Source organism: Podarcis raffonei, chromosome 2 (genome assembly GCF_027172205.1).
Source record: "Podarcis raffonei isolate rPodRaf1 chromosome 2, rPodRaf1.pri, whole genome shotgun sequence".
Taxonomy (NCBI): Eukaryota; Metazoa; Chordata; class Lepidosauria; order Squamata; family Lacertidae; genus Podarcis; species Podarcis raffonei.
The window spans coordinates 112,038,202-112,059,856 of NC_070603.1; the positions used below are offsets into that span (position 1 = coordinate 112,038,202).

Genomic DNA, 21,655 nt, shown 5'->3' on the forward strand with positions numbered 1-21,655 from the left:
CGAAAACCCGCCTCTAGTTAAGAACAGTTTCAGGTTAAGAACGGAGCTCCGGAACGAATTAAGTTCGTAACAGAGGTACCACTGTATTTTGCAGGACTCAATTATTGTCATGCAGTAAGACTGAATTTGCTGGTTGAATTCCAGGAGGTCCTCAAGCATTTGGGAGCTTGTACTGTGGCTCCCAGCTGGTTAGAAGCCACTGTGCAAAGCCACATACCTGCGTGGCTCTAGACTAGCCTTTTCCAACCTGGTGCCCTCCAGATGTTTTGGATGACAACTTCCGCCAGACCCAGCCAGCACAGATGGGAGTCGTAGTCCAAAAGAGCTGGAAATCACCAGGTAGGCTGGTCTAGGATAGGGTTGCCGATGGAAATCCAGACAGGGAAGTTGCTGAGCTTTTTTTGGCCAAAGTGGTTGAGGATATTTGAGCTAGTTTAATGGGAAATTGGCAAAAATGACATTGCAGACATGAGTTGCCATACGTCCAGATTTTCCCAGACATTTGCCAATTTCCGCCTGGACACTGCTGCTAACTGCAGTATTCTGGATATGTCCACGAAATCCCGGACGTATGGCAACTAGTGCTGCCATGAAATCATTGAGTGTTCTTAGGCAAGCTCACTTCTCTCTCTACCTTTGAGAGCCCAGATCTGTAAAATGGGGATAGTAACGGTGGACTCCACGGGAGGGTTGTGGTTAAGGCTACCAACAGGATGCATAAAGCTGAAGTCTTTTCAGCACATTGGGAAAAGCGCTGTACAAAAATGCTATATGTTGTGGTTATTTGTCAACACAATACCCTGCCTGTCCGTTCTCCACCAACCCACATAACTCACAAGCAGAGAGCAGTTGCGAACGAGCACCGTTGCGGCTACAAGCGACTCGAGCAAGTGAGCCAGGTCACTTGCTGCGGAGGAAGTAAATAGAACAATACATTTGACTGAGACACAGGTACAGCGCTATTACATACAGTGCGCGGATCCCAACCCATGTTCGGCTTTTGGAGCGTAGGCAGCCACAAGACCAGAAGGCGGGAAAGGCGATAGCAAGAGGCAATTCCAAGTCGGGCAGAGAAGGTCGTGCAAGCTTCTTACATGTGCAGATTCCACATCGTTGATAGACACGGAATTAGGTAGTCATATAAACATGGTGACACGCATGCACATCTGGGGAAAGGAGCTTGAACCCAGGATTCTATAGTCCACGCAGAGATGAGATCTAAGGATATGGAGCAGGGCCTTTTCAGCAGTGGCACCATAAGTAGGGAACAGTCTCTCCACGAAGACTGTTGTCTCTCTTCTCTTCCTGCCAATGCTCTTTTTCTTTTTCCTGTAATGTTTGCCACCGTTACGTTGGGCAGCAATAACGATTCCGATGCTCTTGCTTCAGATTTCGCTGAGTGTGACCTGTTAACACTGTACATCGCTTGGGGTTGGGTAAAGGGAAAAAAGCAATTGGTACGCTCTATAAAGAAATGAAGTGACGTCCATGGCCTCTACTCAAATGAGGGTATGTGTTACACAGAGCCATAGCTACAGGAGGGCTAGCCAGGTTTTTTTGCCCGGGATGAAGCCTCCAGAGGGGAGCTTTTCAGGCTCTCAGTCTCTGTGTGCGCACAAATGTGTAGGTGTGCCAAACTGGGTCTTTGACCCGAGCGAAATAAAGCCTCGTTTCGCCCCTGGCTTGCACAGCTTTCTAGGCTAAATGCTTCCAGGTAGATAGAATCAGGAGAGCTTGAAAAAAAGGGTTTTCTAGCAAAGACAGAAATACCAGAGACTCTAGATGTGGATTTGAAGATGATCTATATTTTCTAAAAAATATAGATCCTAACGCCGGTTTCCCCCCTTTTGAACCATTTGCAGAAGATGAAGGTGGGATGGTGTGTGTGTGTGTGTGTGTGTGTGACGGGTGAGTCATACCAAAGCTACCTTTCTTTAAAGAGGAAAGGTGGACAATTGGCCTCTAATGGGAGTGGGTTGTTTTTGTTTTTTTATGACTCTGAAGCTGCATCATCTCTCTATTAATCCAGGAGTTGGAGATGTGGATGAGAAGAGAAAGGAGAGAGAGAGAGAGAGAGAGAGAGAGGGAGGGAGGATAGGCGCTTAGGGAGGGCATCGGTTTAGTGTGGAGGTATCGAAGAGTGGGTTGTGGATCTCCATCTCTCCACTCTGCAAAAAGAGAAGAGGAGTTGTTGTTGTTAATCAAAGCATTCTTGGAAAAGGAAAGGAACCAAATTCCCAGCGGCCAACCCACATGTGCAGCAGAATCATATCCCCTCTGACCTCCGTGCCTGTCCTGGTATAATTCCTGTGCAGGTATGTAATATGAAGTCTAGTCTGAGTTTACGGCACCGGTTTCAGTCAGTGCGGACATGGTGCCTTTGGCTGGCAACTTGACCCTTCCTGACCCTTGCCCACCTTGGCTAATTGCAGCTAGCCAAAAGGAATTCGCTGAGTAGTTCCCGGAGATAATAAATGCCACATCTCAAGAGGGTGAGGTTCTGGCCCTCTTGAAAGAGGCAGCTGTGTGGCCACTTCTTAAGAAACCCACCCTGAATTCAGAAAATTGTAACAACCCTGTTCCAAATAGCCTGCTTTTGTTTTGTTTTTTGCAGGTGAGGTGTTCAAGAAGATTGCAGGCGTCTGGCTCCAGGCACATTTGGAAGATAGATTATCTCTAGAGGTTTCAGTTCAGGTTCAGGTCAAGGGGTGGCACCAGAACAGCTCTCACTGCCCCGTGTGTGACCTCTTGCACAAGAGAGATAGGCAGTGCAAGCATGATTGCTTTATCTTCGATCTCCTCTCTGAGGCTTTTGAAAGGCCCAACCATGATCTCCTACTGGATCTGCTGTGTGGGTTGGAGCAGGGGGCGCAGTGGTCCCACTCCCATCTACAGTGGTACCTTGGTTTATGAACTTAATCCGTTCCGGAAGCCCGTTCTTAAACCAAAACCATTCTTAAACCAAGGCCCTAATGAAGCCTCCCACCGCCGGTGGGATTCCGTTCTTAGACCAAATTCTCAAGCCAAGACACTATTTCCAGTTTTGCGGAGTTTGTAAACCAAATCGTTCTTAAACTGGACTGTTCTTAAACCGAGGTACCACTGTACAGGATTGGTTTCAGAAAGTAACTTTGGGAGTTTGCTGCTCAACCTTATTTAGCCTATGCTATAGGTAAAGGTAAAGGTAGGGACGCGGGTGGCGCTGTGGGTTAAAACCTCAGTGCCTAGGACTTGCCGATCAAAAGGTCGGCGGTTCAAATCCCCGCTGCGGGGTGCACTCCTGTCGCTCGGTCCCAGCGCCTGCCAACCTAGCAGTTCGAAAGCACCCCCGGGTGCAAGTAGATAAATAGGGACCGCTTACTAGCGGGAAGGTAAACGGCGTTCCATGTGCTGCGCTGGCTCGCCAGATGCAGCTTGTCACGCTGGCCACGTGACCCGGAAGTGTCTGCGGACAGCGCTGGCCCCCGGCCTATAGAGTGAGACGAGCACACAACCCTAGAGTCTGGCAAGACTGGCCCGTATGGGCAGGGGTACCTTTACCTTTTACCTTTATAGGTAAAGGTAAAGGGACTGCTGACCGTTAGATCCGGTCGTGGACGACTCTGGGGTTGCGGCGCTCATCTTGCTATTTATCTACTTGCACTTTGACGTGCTTTCGAACTGCTAGGTTGGCAGGAGCAGGGACCGAGCAACGGGAGCTCACCCCGTCACAGGGATTCGAACCGCTGACCTTCTGATTGGCAAGCCCTAGGCTTTGTGGTTTAACCCACAGCGCCACCCGCGTCCCAGCCTATGCTATAGAGCTCTGCAAAGTTTCATCTTGCCCTCCACACTCTTTAACTGGGTGGGAAAACTGTGGCTCTGCAGATGTTCTTGGACTCCTGCCCCCCTCAGCCCCACTTAGCACAGCCAGTGGTCAGGGATGAGGATATCTGGAGAGCCACAATCTCCCCACTGCTGTGGGATGCCCTCAATATGCCACTGCTCTGTTTCTCTTTGTTAAAATTTATGCCTGGACTCAGCAATGGGAGGGCCAATCAACCAAAACTGAATTCTGATAAAATGGAGGCACTGGGGGTAGGTAGTTCTCATGTCCAGGAAATTGACATTTGACTAGTTGTAGAGAAGATTATGCACGCCCTGAAAGAGCAAGTATCGAACCAGCATTGCTGAAGTGCCTTTCACCACCTTCAATAAATTAATCTCACCTTGTTGACGTGATTCATGCCTCTAGTAACCTCCGGGCTAGATTACACGCCAGTGCAAGTAGATAAATAGGTACTGCTGTGGCGGGAAGGTAAATGGCGTTTCTGTGCACTCTGGCTTCTGTCACCGTGTCCCATTGCGCCAGAAGCGGTTTAGTCATGACACAGAAAGCTGTCTGTGGACAAATACCAGCTCCCTTGGCCTGAAAGCAAGATGAGTGCCCCAACCCCATAGTCGAGGTTACCAGCATGAGTTTGACCAAACTGCGGGAGGTAGTGGAGGACAGAGGTGCCTGGCGTGCTCTGGTCCATGGGGTCACGAAGAGTCGGACACGACTAAACGACTAAACAACAACAACAACTGTCCAGGAGTCCTTTACCTTTACTTTTTTTTACCTTTTAAAGGACTGCCCCACTGCCACCAGTGTCCAGGAGCAGGCGGCAGCAAGCACCTGGCAGAGGTGAGTGTCAGGCACCATGTGGCAGCAAGGAGCAGGAGGGCAGGGTTGGCATCAGGGTTTCTGCCTCTGGTGGCAAAATTCCCTGGGTTGGCCCTTCACACACCACACACAGAAGCATTCCAAATCACACGGAAAGGTGCCTTATATGGAGACAGATCATCTGTTCGTCTAGGCCAGGACTGCCAACACTGGCCTTACCTGGAGATGCCAAGAAACTGAACCTGGGACCTTGCCATACATACCGGCGCCAGTCCCGGACACTCGTACACGGTGTAATCTCCGTTCTCAGTCTCTGACTCCGTGGAGAGCTGCTCTACTGGTTTGGGGGCTTCTCTGCTGAAGGAAGGAGACAACAGTGTGAGATGAGGGACCTCAGGAAATGGAAACCTCTAGGCAGGCATGTCCAAAAATCTGTTTTGGGGGCCTAATTCGGCCCGCCGGTTGGTTTAATCCAGCCCCTGTGGCTGTTTATTTCCTGGCTAAAATTCTAAAAAAAACCCTCAATTCTAAAAGAAGCTCAACAATTTCAACCCTAAAAAAAGCTCCACAACTTCAATCCTGAAAAAAGGTCAACAATTTTGGTCGGCCCTTTGGTCGGCCCTCACGGCCCTTCACTTCATCAAATCTGGCCCTCTTTGAAAAAAGTTTGGACACCGACTATGCAGAATTAGATAAGATGACAGGAAGGATTCGAAACTTGCAGGACCAGAGATTCTCAGAAGACTGGAATAAATATGCGAACTATTTGAAAAGCAACTGTAATCAACAGATTACGCTAGTAGGACTGCAAGAAGTTTTGTAAGGAGGAATATATGAAATATTGTAAGGAAGGCTATGATGAGAGAGTTAATAGATAATTAACAGCAACAGTGAAATTAAGAAATGTAAATTAAGTGAAAAAAACTGGAAAATTTTCAGATGTGGTTGAAGTCCAAAAAATTGTATAAGATGTGACCTATGTTGAATGACTGTTGAAAATGATATATTAAAAATCTAACAAAAATATATATAAAAAAAGAAAGAAAAAAGTTTGGACACCACTGCTAGAGGTTCCAGCCACTTTCCAAAAATATATCCTCCCCACTCCCGGTTCCTGGATTTACTCCTGCGGTGTGGCAGGAAAGGATTGGGTGTGAAGATTCAAGGACAATCAAAGAAACATTTAAACATTTTGGTGTAGCATAGTCTAGTATAGGATCAGGATCAGAAAAAAGAAGGACTTCTTTGTGTTGATGAGCTCATAGAATGGTAGAGTTGGAAGGGACTGTAAGATCAACTGGTTCAACCCCCTGCAATGAGGAAAAATTTCACCTAACATGGGGCTCAAACCCACAACCTTGAGATTAAGAGTCTTGTGCTCTACCGACTGAGCTACCCTGCAGGCTACAAATAAGTTCTCTGAGCAGCTTGCAACATAAAATATACAATATCCAGTGTTATAAAAAGGAAAAATGACATCAGTTAAGCCTGGGAACAAATTAGGTAAAATTTGTAACTTATTTTAAAGACCATTGTAAACAGTTAAAATCGTTAGCAGGATTGGAATATCACTTGTAGTTTAAGGGTGAATTCCGGATCCAATGGAGAAGTAAAAGATTTGGACTGTCATAAAAGATGCAGAAGGAAATGATAAATAACAGGACCCACAAAGAGGAGGATGGGAGATTCCTTGGAATCTTGTTTTTATGATTTATGTTTGACATATTTCTGTAAAATTATAATTTGAATAACCAAATGAATAAATTTAATAATAATAATAAAAAGATTGGGAACAAATTGAAGGAAACAGAGATTAAAGTGGGGGAAACCCAACAAAGTTAACACAGTTAAATCACTTTTAAAAGTGATTTAAAAGACGGGGGAGAATAATCAGGACTATGGCTGGACACTGAAAAGACATTCAGTGTGAAATTTCTCCAGCCAGATGTTTTGAATGGCAAGTTTCACCCGCCCCGCCCAGCAAAACATCTGCAATGGCCCCAGGCCGGGGGGGGGGCCTCTTCCAGCTGCTTTCAAGGGACTGAAAGTTTCACCAGAGAGCCTTTAAGCAGCCCCTTTCTGCTCGTAGTGATTGCTTGGCCCCCACCTTCCCACTCCCATGGAGAGATGTGGAAAAGAGCATACTTACTCCTCACTGGTTGTGGTGAGAAGTTTCTTCTGATGTTGATAGTGGTGAACTTGGCATGACTGAGCTAGTCGGGAGTCCATGTACTAGAGGGGATCAGAGAGAATGTAAGAATAGCCCGTCCTGGACCAAAACAAAGGCTTATTTAGCACAGCTCCCCATTTCCGAGCACAATTCAAAGTGTTGGTGCTGACCTTTAAAGCCCTAAACAGCCTCGGTCTTGTATACCTGAAGGAGCGTCTCCACCCCCATCATCCAGCCCGGACACTGAGGTCCAGTGCCAAGGCCCTTCTGGTGGTTCCCTCACTGCGAGAAGCAAAGTTACAGGGAACCAGGCAGAGGGCCTTCTTGGTAGTGGCGCCTGCCCTGTGGAACGCCCTCCCAGCAGATGTCAAGGCAATAAACAACTATTTTACTTTTAAAAGACAACTGAAGGCGACCCTGTTTAGGGAAGTTTTTAATGTCTGATGCTGTATTGTTTTTAATATTCAGTTGGAAGCTGCCCAGAGTGGCTGGGGAAACCCAGCCAGATGGGTGGGGTATAAATAAATTATTATTATTATTATTATTATTATTATTATTATTATTATTATTATTTCCCACAGTAGCTGAAGTGATGCTGGGAAGCTCACCGGCATATACTGCTCCAGATACGAGAGGTAATATATAGCTCTCAGGGTGGTGAGTTAGTTGGTGGCCGCTGCATCTTGTGGCAGAGAGTTTAACTGGGTTTAAAGAATTGCAGACTTTCGCCTGCCCCTGATTCTCCCCACTGGATGTCCCCCTTGGGTTCTAAAGTGATGATCTGAGGGCTGTCCGGGGGGCAGGGGCTCCCAGCACCTCCCGCCCCAAGTGAGCATTCAACCAATGGCAAAGTCACATACTGCGCTGGGCTGATGATATCGGTATTGGTTCCCCCGGCTGCCTGCATATGCCATCTTCTGAGTCAAGTGTACTTCCTTCTGTAGCCTGGAAATGAATCGTATGATGATTTCTTTTAAGCATGGCAAGCAAACAACCCCACAGTCCGCAATTTGAGTTTTGGCACATGTTTACAGCATCACTACAAAAGCTCTCGTGAGAACAGCCTCCCTGCGTCATTTTCATATTCCTGCTTTTTAAACCTGGGCAGGCCCCATTTCCTTCTGTGTGGAGCAGGGTGGGAGGGAGACATTTTGCTTGCAGCATATGGGCCTTTTGAGACCAAGAGTACGTTTTTTTAAAAAAAGTGCGCTGGGGGATGTGCAGAGTGAAAGAAATGGCCAATATCTTTCACAAAAAAGAAAAGAGACTTCTAGATATCGTGTGTGACCCTCTCTGCCCCAAGGTGGAGTGATGGCTAGATCACTGCTCTTTGGCTAGGTAAAGGTAAAGGGACCCCTGACCATTAGGTCCAGTCATGACCGACTCTGGGGTTGCGGCGCTCATCTTGCTTTATTGGCCGAGGGAGCCGGCGTACAGCTTCCGGGTCATGTGGCCAGCATGACTAAGCCGCTTCTGGCGAACCAGAGCAGCGCACGGAAACGCCGTTTACCTTCCCGCCAGAGCGGTACCTATTTATCTACTTGCACTTTGATGTGCTTTCGAACTGCTAGGTTGGCAAGAGCAGGGACCAAGCAACGGGAGCTCACCCCGTCGCGGGGATTCAAACCGCCGACCTTCTGATCGGCAAGTCCTAGGCTCTGTGGTTTAACCCACAGTGCCAGCCACGTCCCTCGCTCTTTGGCTAGAAAGACATAAATTCAAATCCCCACTCAGTCGTAGAAGCATAGAATTGTAGAGTTGGAAGGGACCCCAGAGGTTCTCTAGCCAACCCCCTGCAATGGCCAACCACATGAATGGCCAATCTACCTCAAAAGGTCCTTACTAGGATAATCTGGGGGTAGGGTGGGGGAGACAATGTATGCAACCCTGATAGGTAGGACAGTTAAAAATATAATAATTAAAAACATTTGAAGAAGCAAGCTCTGATAAGGCTACCTTCCTTCCTCTCTCTTCTGGCCTTTTGTTGCTGCACGCATTTTCTCTGTTGCTTCATCTCTTTCACATAACCTTTTGTCTCAAACTGTTTCATCATCCCTTATAGAAGCCAACCCTACGTAACTGTGTTTTCACCTATCTAATCTCATTCCCTTTATTTCAGACTCTCAGTGTTGTGAGTGCCGATGGCTATCTAGCAAAAAAACACCCCCAAAGCAACTGTATCTCAAGGTTCTGCAAAAAAAAAAACCTGGAGAATTTGGTTTTCAAAACAGTCTAGCTTGTTTGGGTCAATTATTATTCAAAGGAGCTATAACAACAAAGGCAATCCCTCACTTGAACGTTCAACATTTAAAAACAAATGCAATTAATTACGTACAAACTGCATATAAACTTGTGTATACTAACTCAAATTGAAAAAAACCACACAGCCTGCAGAGATCTCAGTTAGACATTATCTCCCATTCACATTAATAGGCAAATGGAATTATGGTCTGAAGGCAACAAATTATAGATTTTCTACAGAATCATACTTGGGCGTTCTTGATACGTGATAAGAAATCAAGGACTTGCATTATGTCCCAGCAAAAAATTGCACCACTCATGCACAATAGCAATGTATCAGCAGAGTTGGGGGAGTCCCAAGATTTGGAAGAGTTCAAAGTACATTTGAAGAGAGGTGGGGGGAATGTAATTGTGATGATGGGAACCTGACAACTCTAATGTATACTGAACATGTTCCGTATTCACAGAATACTGGATGTTGAGCTGCATGCAAACTACACATTTAAAGTGCATTGCTTCTCCCCAGAAAGAATCCTGGGAATTTCAGTTCACCTCTGGCAGGGCTAAAAATTCCCCGCGCCGTTGACAAACTGTGGTTCCCAAAATTCTTTGGGGGGAAGTCACGTGCTTCAAATGTGTGGGGCAGGATTCTATTAAGTTGCTGTGAGCGTGGAACCAGTTTGGCTTGTGTAACAGAACTCCCCCCCTCCTACCGCGCCCCCCAGTTGTGCTCTGGAGGGCTGGAGGAGATCCCAGAACAGGTTTAGGAGGTATGGGGCGGGGGGGGGTAGAGGAGGGAACGTCTCATTGTGCAAGCCAACCTCATTCCTTGCACTATGTTGAATTCCACCTGCAGTGTGTACACAGGCTGGCTGCTGGGGGAAAGAATGTGAAACCAGGGGTGAGGGAGCAGCTGGCATCCTGAACAAAAGGCTCTCTGTGCTGCAACATTTTGTTGCAGGCCTCACTCCTTTCTCTTGTTTTTGCTTCTCTCTTTCACATGCGGACTTTGTCCCCGAATGAATTTAGATTTTAATCTCACTGGGGGCAACGACTGGTCTTTTGGCTTGCGGAACTTTGTAAAGTACCAATGACATCGTTGTGCTATCATCATCATCATCATCATCATCATAGCAAATATTGGGGAAGGACATTTCCTACCTGTACCAGCACATAGCAGCAACTACCAGTCCGGAAACCCCTGTCACTGTGCACATCACCACGAGAGCTGTAAGGACCACAGATAACACTTTGAGTGTCAGATATAAAGGAGCACCTCTAGAAACAAACACATAAGGACTGAAGAGGAGCCTGCAGGATCAGACCAGTGGCCCATCTGATCCAGAGTCCTGTTCCCACAGTGGCCAACTGCAAACAGGAGACCTAAGCACAACAGAACTCTCCCTTCCTGCGATTTCCAGCTACAGCGGTACCTTGGTTCTCAAACGGCTTAGTTGTCGAGCAAATCGGCTCCCAAACGCCACAAACCTGGAAGTAAGTGTTCTGGTTTGCGAACATTTTTTTGGAAATCGAACGTCTGACGCAGCTTCCGCTTGAGTGCAGGAAGCTCTTGCAGCCAATCGGAAGCCGCGCCTTGGTTTTCGAACGGTTTCGGGAGTTGAACAGACTCCCGGAACGGATTAAGTTTGAGAACCAAGGGACCACTGTACTAGTATTCAGAAGCATCCAACCTCCCAACAGTGGACTATAATTGACGTAGCCAGGATTTTTGTTGGGGGGGCAGAGCTGGCATGATTGGTAAATTAGTTAAGTATTTTTATTGCTTTGCTTGATCTAGGGGGGCAGCTGCTATGCCCATGCTCTTTTCCAGGTGGATGAGCCCCACCTGCCCCCTCTAGTGTGGTGTAGTGGTTAAGAGCGGTGGACTCGTAATCTGGTGAACTGGGTTCGCTTCCCCGCTCCTCCACATGCAGCTGCTGGGTGACCTTGGGCCAGTCACACTTCTCTGAAGTCTCTCAGCCCCACTTACCTCACAGTGTTTGTTGTGGGGGAGGAAGGGAAAGGAGAATGTTAGCTGCTTTGAGACTTCTTCAGGTAGTGATAAAGCGGGATATCAAATCCACACTCCTCCTCCTCCTCTTCTTCTCTACATCATGTGCAGAAACCGCCTTCTAGACTGGTTGACCCACAATTGGTCTCATCCGCTCAGTCCATTGAAGCCTGTCTTTGCATGCAAGGGAGGACCCTAACTCACAGAGGGTTTGAGACCCGTCGCCTCCCCTCACCTGGTTTAGCCAGATTCAGGTAGGTAGCCATGTTGGTCTGACGCAGTCGAAATAAATAAAATAATTGTCCAGTAGCACCTAAGAGACCAACTATGTTCTGGGTGTAAGCTTTCATGTGCATCCACACTTCTTCAGATACAGTGGTACCTCGGGTTACAGACGCTTCAGGTTACAGACTCCGCTAACCCAGAAATAGTACCTCGGGTTAAGAACTTTACCTCAGAATGAGAACAGAAATTGTGCGGCAGCAGCGGTTGCCCCATTAGCTAAAGTGGTAGCTCAGGTTAAGAACAGTTTCAGGTTAAGAACAGACCTCCAGAACGAATTAAGTTCTTAACCCGAGGTACCACTGTACTGGTTTAGCCAGCCACTCAAAGCCGTTCCCAGGTGTGGCTGCTGTCGCATGCTGGCAGCTTCTAGGAGCCGCAGGTGAGAGCTGAGTGCAGGGTGGACAAACCACCCTAGAAGAAGCATGATGTACCCCCCAACAGAGGTACAACTCCCCCGCTAACACCCCATGCACCCCAATGATATTGTCTAACCCTCTATTAAAGCCATCCATTCTCCACACCCCACATTCCCCTCTTCAAGCAGCCCAGTCCCTGGGTCTCCCTCACCCCACCCCTCCCATCTTGGCAGAATTGCTCCTACTCACTAAGCGACACCGCTTTGTTCAGACTTGTAGCCGGAGGTCGGGACCTTTGCTTGAAATCCACTTTCACTCTTGTGGGGGGCGTGGTGGCTGAGACTGGGGTGTCTTCATACGACTCGGAAGAAGCTGGGCTGCCGCTCACGGAGTAGGAGGCGTTTGGGGGGAAAGAGGTGGGGAAGGAAGCGGGGGAGCTGGGTGGCTCAAACCCCTCCATGCTGCCTGAAAAGCAAGGTGTCAATATAAATAAAGTCTTCTTATTTATGGAGCCGATTTGCTTGCACAAAGCTTATGTGGAGGTTAGACAATGAGTTGCATTAATAGAATCATAAAGCTGGAAGGGACCACAAGGTTTGTTCTAGTCCAAACCCCTGCAATGCAGGAATCTTTTGCCCAATGCGGAACTCGAACCCACAACCCTGAGATTAAGAGTCTCATGCTCTACCAACTGAACTATGAGAGTTTATTTGCCTCAAATTAGACCTAACAGAGGAGTTGAGCCTATGGGTTGTATTCAACCTGGTGCTAATTAGATTGTGCCAAGCATTTCTGCTCATCAACAGAACAATCTCTCCTCTCCTGCACCCATATTCTGTTCTGGGGGTTCTCCTGAGCTGCGCCCCGGGAGCAGATTTGAGGAGGGTGTGGTGATGCACAAATGAGGAGGGGAGGAAGTTCCTGTGCACTAAGTCTGGTCTTTATCAAGTATTCATCCTGATTAGTTTGCAAGAGAGGTTATACAATATTGTGAGCAGTCATCCAGAATTCCTGTTTATTTACCTGCACCTTCCCATTAATTATTTGCTCATCACAGATTTTTCAGGGCACCATCCCTTTCCAAACCACTCGAAGTCTGATGTTGTTGTTTTAAGGGGCTACCTTTGAAGGTGACCCAGAAACTGCAGTTAATCCAGAATGCGGCAGCTAGACTGGTGACTGGGAGCGACCGCCGGGACCACATAACACCGGTCCTGAGAGATCTGCATTGGCTCCCAGTACGTTTCCGAGCACAATTCAAAGTGTTGGGGCTGACTTTTAAATCCCTAAACGGCCTCGGTCCTGTATACCTGAAGGAGCATCTCCACCCCCATCGTTCAGCCCGGACAGTGAGATCCAGCGCCAAGGGCCTTCTGGCGGTTCCCTCACCGCAAGAAGTGAGGTTACAGGGAACCAGGCAGAGGGCCTTCTCGGTAGTGGCGCCCTCCCTGTGGAACACCCTCCCTTCAGATGTGAAGGAAATAAGCAGCTATCCTATCTTCAAAAGACATCTGAAGGGAAGTTTTTAATATTTAATGCTGTATTGTTTTTAACACTTGATTGGGAGCCGCTCAAAGTGGCTGGGGAAACTCAGCCAGATGGGCGGGGTATAAATAATGAATTATTATTATTATTATTATTATTATTATTATTATTATTATGTGGATAGGTTACAGTAGGACGACAGAAGCTCTTCAGTTGCATAGACCTAGACTTCTACTACGTACTTGCATCTGGCAAATAGTGACAGTCTGGAGGAACCTTAAATTAGTTGGAAATTCTTTTCCTTTATTCCCTGCCTTATATCACCCCCTAATGGAACAGCTGAAAAGGCTCCCTGAGACACTTCTGCTGAAGAGCATGGTCAACATGCTTTAAATCAACAAGAAACCAGTTACTAGGCCCAATATGTTTCAAATGAGGCTCTTCTTCAGGGAAACCCTTCAGAACAACCATTCTCCAGGAGAAACCCATCATCAAAGGTAAGGAGATGTGGTCCAGGGAGCTATCAAAAAGGGATGGATGGGAAAACATGTAGTACTTCACAGTGGGATGACCACCTGGGCTGTTTTTGTGTTGTATTCCCCCCAGTCCCTTAAGTTTAAATAGCTCATAGTTTCTAGCCCTCAGGACAACACTAGCTAAACGGTGGCCTTCCCAGATGTTCATGGACTCCAACTCCCATCAGCACAGCCAGTGGGTCTGGAATGCTGGGAGTGAGCTTGATGGACCAATCATCTAACTTGGTATAAGGCAGCTCCCTATGTATGCTGGGAAAAGAGGTGCGTCTGTTGGCTTCGCCTACCAGGCCAAGTGGTCTCCATGTCTGATGGCTTCAGCCCTTTCTCATGCTTGGCCAAGAGGGAAAGGATGAGAGCGAGCAGGTCTTTGGGCTTCTTCTGGCCTTTTGTTTTGCTTTCTGAAAAAAAGAGAGAAGGTGCTGAGAGAGAAAACCAGGCCTTTCGTCACAATCTGCACGACGGAGTGAGCTCCCGTTGCTCCGTCCGAGCTCCTGCCAACCTAGCAGTTCGAAAGCACGCCGGTGCAAGTAAATACCGTATTTTTTGCACCATAACACTCACTTTTTTCCTCCTAGAAAGTAAGGGGAAATGTCTGTGCGTGTTATGGAGTGAATGCCTGGGGGTGGTGGGGGGGATCTGCTGCAGTCGTGAGCAGAGGATCCATGGTTCCCCTTCCTTTCCTCCTCCGTGGTTACAAAGCATGGATCCACATGGATCCTCAGGATTTTTGCATTGGGCTACTCCAAACTCACTGTCAGATCACATGTCTGTTGCCACAGCATGAACCACAAAAATCATATATCACTATTTCGTTTAGAATATTTTTTTTCTTGTTTTCCTCCTCTAAAAACTATGTGCGTGTTATGGTCTGGTGCGTGTTATAGAGCGAAAAATACGGTAAATAGGTACCACTGTGGCGGGAAGGTAAATGGCATTTCCGTGCGCTGTGGTTTCCATCACGGTGTTGTGCCAGAAGCGGTTTAGTCATGGTGGCCACATAACCCAGAAAGCTGTCTGCGGACAAACTCCGACTCCCTCGGCCTGAAAGCGAGATGAGCGCAGCACCCCATAGTCACCTTTGACTGGACTTAACCGCCCAGGCATCATTTACCTTTACCTTTTTTACAGATCCCCTCTCTGCTCCCAGTCTCCTCAGCCATTCAGCTGTCCCTCTAAAGCCCTTGGACTCTTCCCCAGGTCCCTCCTCCCTCCCCACAGACCTCACCCTGCTTAGCGACCTTCTTCTGCACGCAGTTTCCACTAGAGTCCTCCTCATAATTGGGGAAGCAAGGGCCACAGGTGGGTGCTCCATCCGGCCCGCAGCCCAGACGTTGACGGAGCAGACAGTTGACTTTGTACTTGGCTGGGCAGAGGGGGTCTGGAAAATAAATAAATGTTATGGCTTTCTGAAAAAAGTTGCAACAGGGACACCCAGATGCACCAACCAGCATTGTTAATGCGTAGAAGTTTTATCGCATCTCTGTCTTCAGCATTTCATATTGAACAAAGATCCTCTCTTGTTATTTTTTCATTTCAATGTGCAAAAGTGTAAGCGTAGTCAGAAAACAGGGCAGCCACCTTCTTTTTCCTCACCCAGGGCTCCTGCGGGCTTCACAAAAGCAGGGATCAAACAGGCAGAGAGCATTTACCATCTCAGTATCTCTATATGGGGAGGAACTGCACCTGTTGAATGGGTTACCTGCCACAGAGCTGTTAATCTCTGAAGGGAAGAGCCAAGTTTTTTTTTCCTCCAAAGGGGTGGGTATACAAAGCAGGGAGGGTAGCAGTTTGGAGAAATTGTATATAGTTGGCAACCAGGACGTCTTTGTCCTTTAACAACATTTCAGTCTCCAGGGTCGTGCCAATGAAGGTGAAAAGCAAGATGTCCAAAGTTATCCAAAAGGGGGGAACGGGTCTAGCGCTTTAGACCAGAGAACAGAATTCTGGGTGAAAAGTAGTCAGGAATTAAGCTGAGCCTTGGCTTTGATGCCAGGATTCATTTTTGGAACGCGTGTATAACAATCAGGGCAAGAGCATGTACAGAGTGCTGCCACGCTCATCTCACCCAGCCCCGGACCAATTTGGCATTTAGCTGAAAGGGGCTTCAGGTCCAATGGGATGGATGATAAACAGGCAGCACTAATAAGTTCGTAGAGCAAAGGGTCCAGAAAAGGCTGGTGCCGAGACTCCCGGGTTCCCTAGCACCAGAGCCGGGTCTGCGCTCTAGGGGACCTCGCTTATTATGCTTTCCCATTCAACCTCCGGTCCCCTTTTATCTCCTTTATTGTTCTCCTGCTCCCCCCTATCTTTTCCTCCGCTCTAATGGGCTGGATATTTATCCCCCCTTTTTTGTTCCCCTCCTCCTTTCCCTCATATGCCCCTTTCTTCTCCTGTTTTCACCTGTCACTCACATCCATTTCTGATCCCATTCCCTCCCGCCCTCCCCGCTACCCCCACGATCCTGCATCCTCCCCCCCCAGCCAGGTGCCCCCCTCACCTGCTTCCCAGTTGGCCCCCGTAGCTATCAGGGCGGCGAAGAACCCCAGCCATCGTATCGCTTTGCCCTGCATCTCCTTTCAAGATGAATCAGGGTGGGTGGGGTGAGCTAAGCCTTTCCCCCACCCCCAAACCAGTTATCGCAGGGGGCTGTCCCCCCTTTGCAGCTGCTGGCATAAAGTCGGATCCGTGAGAAGACCTGGCGCTGGCCGGGAGAGGGACTGCGGATCTTTATGAATGAACTAAGGATGGGAGGGTGTAAGGAGTGGGGTGCGGGGGGCGGGGGGGGGGCGGAAGAGAGAGAAAGGCAGGAATGGAGAATTAGATAGGTGGAAGGAAAATGCTGAGGGCTTGTCAAGCTGGGGGAGGAATGGGGGACAGACTTATTGACGAATAGCTGGATGGATTGACAGGTTGATTGGAGAAAGAGATGGAGCCTTGCATAGCAGATATAATGGATATGAGTCAATGAAAGTACAGAAGGGGGTTTAGAGATTAGGGGAGTCGCAGCTGGGAAACGGAGGTGGTGTTTTGCTCCCCTTGTACATTTTGGCGCACATCCCATGAAAAAAATATATGTATAATTGCTTTCAAGAATCCCGAGGCCGCTCTCCCAGCTTTTTAGTCTAATATTTTGGAAGAGCGGTAATGTTTACTTGTGTAATTTCTCGCAATTACGTCCCACCTTTTCTCCAGGGAGCTCAAGGTGGGATACATGACTCTTCCCCCTCCTCATTTAACCCCCACAACAACCCTGTGAGGTATGTCAGGCTGAGAGGCTGTGGCTGACGCAAGGTCACCCATTGAGCTTCATTGCTGAGGAGGCATTTGAACCCAAGTCTCCCAGGTCCTAATCACTAGGCCACACTGGCTCTAACATAATGGATTTCTTAATCTAAAATTTTAGGGATAGGACTGTACACTTTTTTTGCGTTTGCTCTTTAAGAAACATAAAGATTAATTTCCTTTCCCCACCCTAAAAGCTTAAGATAATATTTGCAAAGCCGTATGATACGATAATCTTTATTGTCATTGTCCCACACAGAACAACGAAATTGAAAAAAAAAATCTACATAAGACATTCAAAACCAAGAAGCCTGCTATCCTAGCTATCCCAACCTGGTTATGCCAACCTTTGCATAAGAATATTGCTTTAAACACAACACATGAACTTAAAAGTGACGGCAGATGCACACACAGGCAGGCATCCCAGTGTGATTCATCTAGTGATTTCTTAATGCAGTTTGATACAAAACGTATTTGCATTTCTGGAACTAAATGCTCAAACAATGACGTGTTTATGTTCCACGAGGTTGCTCCTCCCAAGAAAAGTGTCTACTGTATATGGTTCCAGCTTGGTGGTGGAATTTTATACATGGCTATTCAGAAGTAAGCCCCACTGAATTGTAGAGGTGGAAAGGACTGCACGGGTCATCTATCCAACCCCCTGAAACGAGGAATCTTTTGCCCAACATGGGACTTGAACCCAGTACCCTGTGATTAAGAGTCTCATGCTCCACCAACTGAACTATCCAGGATTTACTTCCAGGTAGATGTGTGTCTAGGATTGTAGCTAAAGCATAGCAGCATGCGTTGACATTATTGCTTCTGATTCTGCGATGAATCACCCAGCATCCATTCATGCCTGCAGCAAGAATCCCAGATTTATGAGGGAGTAATTTCCTGGCGTTCAGATTTCCAAGACCACCCTCCACCTCTTCATTATCAGCAAGTCTCTAAAAAGAAACAAAAAGATTTTACATACACAAAGTTATTTGTAAGGTATAAGAAGGCAGAACCTGGAGCGAACACTGCAGGACACCCAGAAAACGAAAGTTGTTGAGCTTTCCTAAGGAAGACCCCAAAATTGTTGAGCTTTTTATTTTCAACACACACACACACACACACACACCCCACCACCACCACCACCACCACAAGAAGGCACGACCTTTTGGAAATCTCCCCTGCCCCATAATGCCCAGGAAAATCTATGAGGCAGGTCAGGCTGAGAGGCAGTGATTGGCACATTGACACCCATTGACACCCTAAACGATGGGTAGTCTTGACACCCTAAACCATGGGTAGGCAAACTAAGGCCCGGGGGCCGGACCCGGCCCAATTGCTTTCTAAATCCGGCCCACAGACGGTCCAGGAATCAGCGTGTTTTCACATGAGTAGAATGTGTGCTTTTATTTAAAATGCATCTCTGGGTTATTTGTGGGGCATAGGAATTCGTTCATTCCCCCCCCTTCAAAATATAGTCCAGCCCTCCACAAGGTCTGAGGGACAGTGGACCGGCTCCCTGCTGAAAAAGTTTGCTTGCCCCTACCCTAACCACTACACCACATTGCCTCAAGTGAGCTAACCACTTCTCACCTATCAACAAGGATTTTAATATGTTGATGTTGTTTATTATGGCTTAATATTTTTTTTTAATGTAAGTCACTTAGAAACATTTGTATCCTGAAAGCTGGGATACAAATAATAATAAAAAAATCAACTGTGGGGAGTAACAGGTTATGGCGCCTAAGATTTGAGAGCATTTGCTGTTTCACTGTCCGCTCAAGGATAAAACCCAAGCCAGGTCAGCAAGGATACTTGGAGTCTCCATGGAGACACATCTATCCACAGCGAGCAGATGCAGGTAAATACATTTTCTAGAGATGACCTCGTTTCCCACAAAGTACCCAGGAATCCTGGCTCTTTTTTTTTGGAATATAGAAAACGCCTCTGGAAGAACTCAAGAGTCCTCAGTTAGTCTGGTCACCTCTTTTCCAGCAAGTTGACTATGTGTGACAGGTAGAAATCAAACAGGTGCATCTTATCCTGGCACAGAGTTGTGCCAATGGGAGGAAAGCTTCACCTGTTGACTTTCTGAATTGTAATGCAAATCTTCTGGCATGGGTCCCTGCAGGAAGGAGGAGGGAAACAGCTAGCAACTCCCCAAGCCCTTTCCTTGGTTAGTGAGGCCTAGCGCAGCCATCTCCTCTCTACTTCCACGCCAATGGTTGCCATAGTAACCGCCTCTCCTGGTTGCCATACTGTAAATTCCTCCAGCTTGGACTCTTGCAGTTGTCATGGCAATGGGATGGCAAGGTGGGGGGGGGAGGGGAACAGGGCTTCCTCCTAAAAGGATGATGCAACCTATTGATGGATTAATGGGGATGAAAAACCACGAATAACAAAAGTTCCAGTAGGGAATATTAGCAGGAATGGGAGGAGAGCAAATGCAAATTGCGGCATATTATTTTGCTCGTTTGTTTGTTTCATTTATTAATCTCTTCCCAGGAAACGTTCCAAAGCAATTTAACAAGCGTACATTGAAAACATTTTCTAATTCGATACAGATACAGACAAAAATTGCCACTTATCAGGCTTGTTGGAAAAGGAATATCTGTTGAAACTAAAAAAAACCACACCACACCAGTCAAAACAGTGCTTGCCAGATATCTAACTGGAAAGGATGTTCATAGATGCTGCTTCACTTAAAGGCTCGATTGAATGGACCACCTGAGCGCAGTGATTGTTTGGGTGCATAAAGGATGAGACAATCTTTCAGGTATCCTGGCTCCAAACTGTATAGGGCTTTGTAAACCAGTACCCAACGCTGTATTTAGAGTTGTGCAGGCAGTTCCCACACTTTATTCCATCTCCCCAATGATTCCTTCCTTACCTATTCATGTTCAAGCTTTATTTCACACAACATAAAAGCCACTTCAGAGAATCTAGTGGAAGTTTAGTGCCCTGCTCATTGTTTCCAGAATAAAATCAATTTGCAATCCTGTTAACCTGGAAAATGGTGGGGATTTAGCAGTGCAATTTTCTTGGCATTTTCGAGTGTAATCATGCAAAATATTGAACCTGAATAATACACACACACACACACTCACACTCATACTAAGCTGCTGAAATCTCTTCTATTATTTGTTGTTGTTTAGTCGTTTAGTCGTGTCCGACTCTTCGTGATCCCATGGACCAGAGCACGCCAGGCCCTCCTGTCTTCCACTGCCTCCCGCAGTTTGGTCAAACTCATGCTGGTAGCTTTGACAACACTGTCCAACCATCTCGTCCTCTGTCGTCCTCTTCTCCTTGGGCCCTCCATCTTTCCCAACATCAGGGTCTTTTCCAGGGAGTCTTCTTTTCTCATGAGGTGGCCAAAGTATTGGAGCCTCAGCTTCAGGATCTGTCCTTCCAGTGAGCACTCAGGGCTGATTTCCTTAAGAATGCATAGGTTTGATCTTCTTGCAGTCCATGGGACTCTCAAGAGTCTCCTCCAGCACCATAATTCAAAAGCATCAATTCTTCGGCAATCAGCCTTCTTTATGGTCCAGCTGTCACTTCCATACATCACTACTGGGAAAACTATAGCTTTAACTATACGGACCTTTGTCGGCAAGGTGATGTCTCTGCTTTTTAAGATGCTGTCTAGGTTTGTCATTGCTTTTCTCCCAAGAAGCAGGCGTCTTTTAATTCCGTGGCTGCTGTCACCATCTGCATTGATCATGGAGCCCAAGAAAGTAAAATCTCTCACTGCCTCCATTTCTTCCCCTTCTATTTGCCAGGAGGTGATGGGACCAGTGGCCATGATCTTTGTTTTTTTGATGTTGAGCTTCAAACCATATTTTGCGCTCTCCTCTTTCATTCTCATTAAAAGGTTCTTTAATTCCTCCTCACTTTACATTTAAGTAAATGTAAATGCTGGGATTCTGAATAGAAGTCTTTAAGTTAGATGCACAACAGTTTGGCTTCAAAATAAAAAACACACCAATCAGTTCCAACCTCTGTGTACAGATATATTTTTGAACTACAATAGCTGTTATGGCTTTGAAATAATTCCTTTACACGTGGCCTGTGAGAAATTCTTTACAAAGCCTTTCACGTAGAGCTATATGGGTGAAGGTCTTCCAACTGGGACAAGATTTTAATGGCATAAATGAATAAAGCTGTTCTTCTGAATAAAAGATAATCTAACCCTATTGATGTTTTGTGAATTGCTACAGGGGGTTGCTCTAATATATCCCAGACCTATATACTCCATTAAGTTCTGCAATGCACACAGTGAGTCACATGTGCTTTGTCCTAGAAGGAGATCTGTGACTAAAGTTCCTTTTCTCCCTCCTTAAGGAGGAATGCAACTGAGTGGGGCTGTACAGTATTTGAATTCGGATTGTGAGGCTGGGGAGGTGAGGTTTAACTCTTTCTGCTAAACGGCCTCGGTCCAGTATACCTGAAGGAGCGTCTCCACCTCCATCGTTCTGCCCAGACACTGAGGTCCAGTGCCGAGGGCCTTCTGGCGGTTCCCTCGCTATGAGAAGCCAAGTTACAGGGAAGCAGGCAGTGGGCCTTCTTGATAGTGGCACCCGCCCTGTGGAACGCCCTCCCACCAGATGTCAAAGAGAAAAATAACTACCAAACTTTTAGAAGACATCT

General features: G+C 47.0%; 1 protein-coding gene across 3 annotated transcripts; it reads right to left on the reverse strand.

Annotated features, from left to right (window-relative positions):
* Positions 1-1,330: 1,330 nt before the first annotated feature.
* On the reverse strand, positions 1,331-16,484 carry LOC128408677 (neural proliferation differentiation and control protein 1-like). Of its 3 annotated transcripts, none has more exons than XM_053378670.1 (9): positions 16,227-16,482; positions 14,955-15,107; positions 14,014-14,127; positions 11,958-12,173; positions 10,218-10,284; positions 7,676-7,760; positions 6,795-6,877; positions 4,909-4,999; positions 1,331-2,168 (listed from the first exon to the last, which is right to left on the reverse strand). In XM_053378670.1, exons 1-9 carry the CDS (start codon positions 16,297-16,299, stop codon positions 2,103-2,105), a joined length of 948 nt encoding a protein of 315 aa, XP_053234645.1. In that variant the 5' UTR covers positions 16,300-16,482; the 3' UTR covers positions 1,331-2,102. The 3 variants fall into 3 exon arrangements, with proteins under 3 accessions (XP_053234645.1, XP_053234644.1, XP_053234646.1); XM_053378669.1 differs by having other exon boundaries at positions 4,909-5,002; positions 16,227-16,481; XM_053378671.1 differs by lacking the exon at positions 4,909-4,999 and having other exon boundaries at positions 16,227-16,484.
* Between the last annotated feature and the right edge of the window lie 5,171 nt (positions 16,485-21,655).

What these genes read in the sequence shown, in the direction of transcription:
- LOC128408677 (XM_053378669.1), bottom strand. Translation starts at nt 16,299, where the DNA reads ATGCAGGGCAAAGCGATACGATGGCTGGGGTTCTTCGCCGCCCTGATA. An exon ending in CATGGAGACCACTTGGCCTG is followed by an intron (nt 12,174 to 14,013) that starts GTAGGCGAAGCC and finishes CTTGCTTTTCAG; the next exon opens with GCAGCATGGAGGGGTTTGAG. An exon ending in GAACAAAGCGGTGTCGCTTA is followed by an intron (nt 10,285 to 11,957) that starts GTGAGTAGGAGC and finishes TGGTCCTTACAG; the next exon opens with CTCTCGTGGTGATGTGCACA.